General features: G+C 62.3%; 1 protein-coding gene across 1 annotated transcript; it reads right to left on the reverse strand.

The window, feature by feature from the left end:
* Positions 1 to 475: 475 nt before the first annotated feature.
* On the reverse strand, positions 476 to 1099 carry EMIHUDRAFT_50188 (hypothetical protein; the record flags this gene model as incomplete). Its single annotated transcript, XM_005771748.1, has 1 exon — positions 476 to 1099. A coding segment is annotated over one exon (624 nt), but the record flags the coding sequence as incomplete, so codon positions are not given.
* Between the last annotated feature and the right edge of the window lie 619 nt (positions 1100 to 1718).

The following is a 1718-nucleotide window of genomic DNA, read 5'->3' on the forward strand; positions in this document are numbered from 1 at the left end:
GAGAAAAAAAAAAAAAGAAACAGGAAAAAGACCGAACAAAGGACAGGAAGACTAAAATAAGGAAAATGAAAATAAAAAGAATGTGAAGGAGAAAAGAAGAGGAAACAGGGCAAAACTAGGAAGACTATACGAGAAACCTGGAAGAAAAGAAGATCCGTTAAAAAACCGCAAGCAGTAAGATGAAACGGAACAATAGGCTGCATGTAGTCGAACTAAAGCCAATAGACGGCGCCTATGAGAGAAAACACGTGCCCGAGCAGAGCAAGGAATTGTAGTTTTGCGGGTCGTCACCGACCGAGGTGTCGAAGATGTCCAGCGAGAAGGTGTTGGTCGAGGAGTCGCCAAAGGAGTGCGCCAGCTCGCACGAGCTGCCCGGCAAGGGCGGCGGCGAGGGCGAGGGCGGCGGCGATGGCGATGCGGGAGGTGGCTTTGGCGGCGACGGGGAGGCGGGTGGCATGCCGGTCGAGCAAACGTCGCCACTGGTCAAGTCGCAGATCCAGTCGGTGTAGGCCTGCACACGCGCATAGACACCGGGGTAGTTGTTGGCCGCGCAACCATATCCCCAGCTGACAATCCCGACCAGTGTGCGCTTGCCCGAGCTGTCAATGCCAAAAAGAGGCCCGCCCGAGTCGCCCTGGCAACTGTCGAGCCCCGTCTCGCCAGCGCACACCATCGTTGCAGGGTTGTACTGGTTGCCGTAGCCAGTTTCGGCGCACTCGGGCACGGCCGGCACGGTCACATGCTGTGCCTTGTCGGGCGTGTTGCCGCCCGACGAGAGCGTGCCCCAGCCCGCCACGACGAGCGGCGTGCCCGCGCTGTGCCAGGTGTCGTCATCAGGCTGGTCGAGCATATCGATCGCGGCGTACTCGCTCGGGGCGGACAACTTGATGAGCGCAATGTCGTTGTCGAAAGTGCCACCGTTGTAGTCTTCGTGAGGGACGATGGTCTCCACCTCGAGCCGCTCGACGCACTCATCAGCGCCGGATCCGGCAGCGTTGCGCGAGTGCTGGCCAAGGAGAATCTCGGAGCCAGCGCCAAAGTAGGGCGCGCAGTGTGCGGCCGTCAGCGCCCACTCCGCGTGGATGAGGATGGCGCCGCAGCCGCCGAGGTGGGCGAGGAACTGGTAGAGGCGCGGCGGGTCGATCTCCTCGCCGCCGACAATCTTGGTCGAGAGCGATGACGGGCTCGGGAAGCAGGTGCCGGGCACTCCAACCGCTCAGTCTGCCGCATACGCCGCGGCGAGATGCTCGCCGCAGCCGCCGACGCGTCGGAGGCGCTCAACATCGTGTGCAAGGCACGGTGCGTAACAGAGTTTCCAAAGCCCGAGGAGGCTCTCCAACGCGCGAGAATGCGCCTATACGCGAGACGCGCAACGGCCTATGCCGCGGCGGGGGTCCTGCATCGTGCCACGGCCGACCTACACAGCGCGCTCGCTCTCGTGGGAGCAACGGAGGGCATGACGGCAGACCCAGGTGCAGTCTCGGACCGCTCGGTACTGACCATGGACTTGCACGCGGCGCAGGAGCGGGAGGAAGCGGCTGCAAAGCTCCGTCAGGAGGCGGCTGCGCTCGTTGCACATTGCGCGAACTCGGGCGAAGAGAGGACCGCTGAGGGGCAACTGGAGCTGACACGAGCGCGAGAGCTGCTGAACGAATGCCTTGGGCTGCAGCCTCTCGATGCAGCGACGCTTGCTCAGCGCGCGACGTGTCTAGTCTTGC

The sequence above is a fragment of the Emiliania huxleyi genome (genome assembly GCF_000372725.1).
Source record: "Emiliania huxleyi CCMP1516 unplaced genomic scaffold EMIHUscaffold_3718, whole genome shotgun sequence".
Lineage (NCBI taxonomy): Eukaryota > Haptophyta > Isochrysidales > Noelaerhabdaceae > Emiliania > Emiliania huxleyi.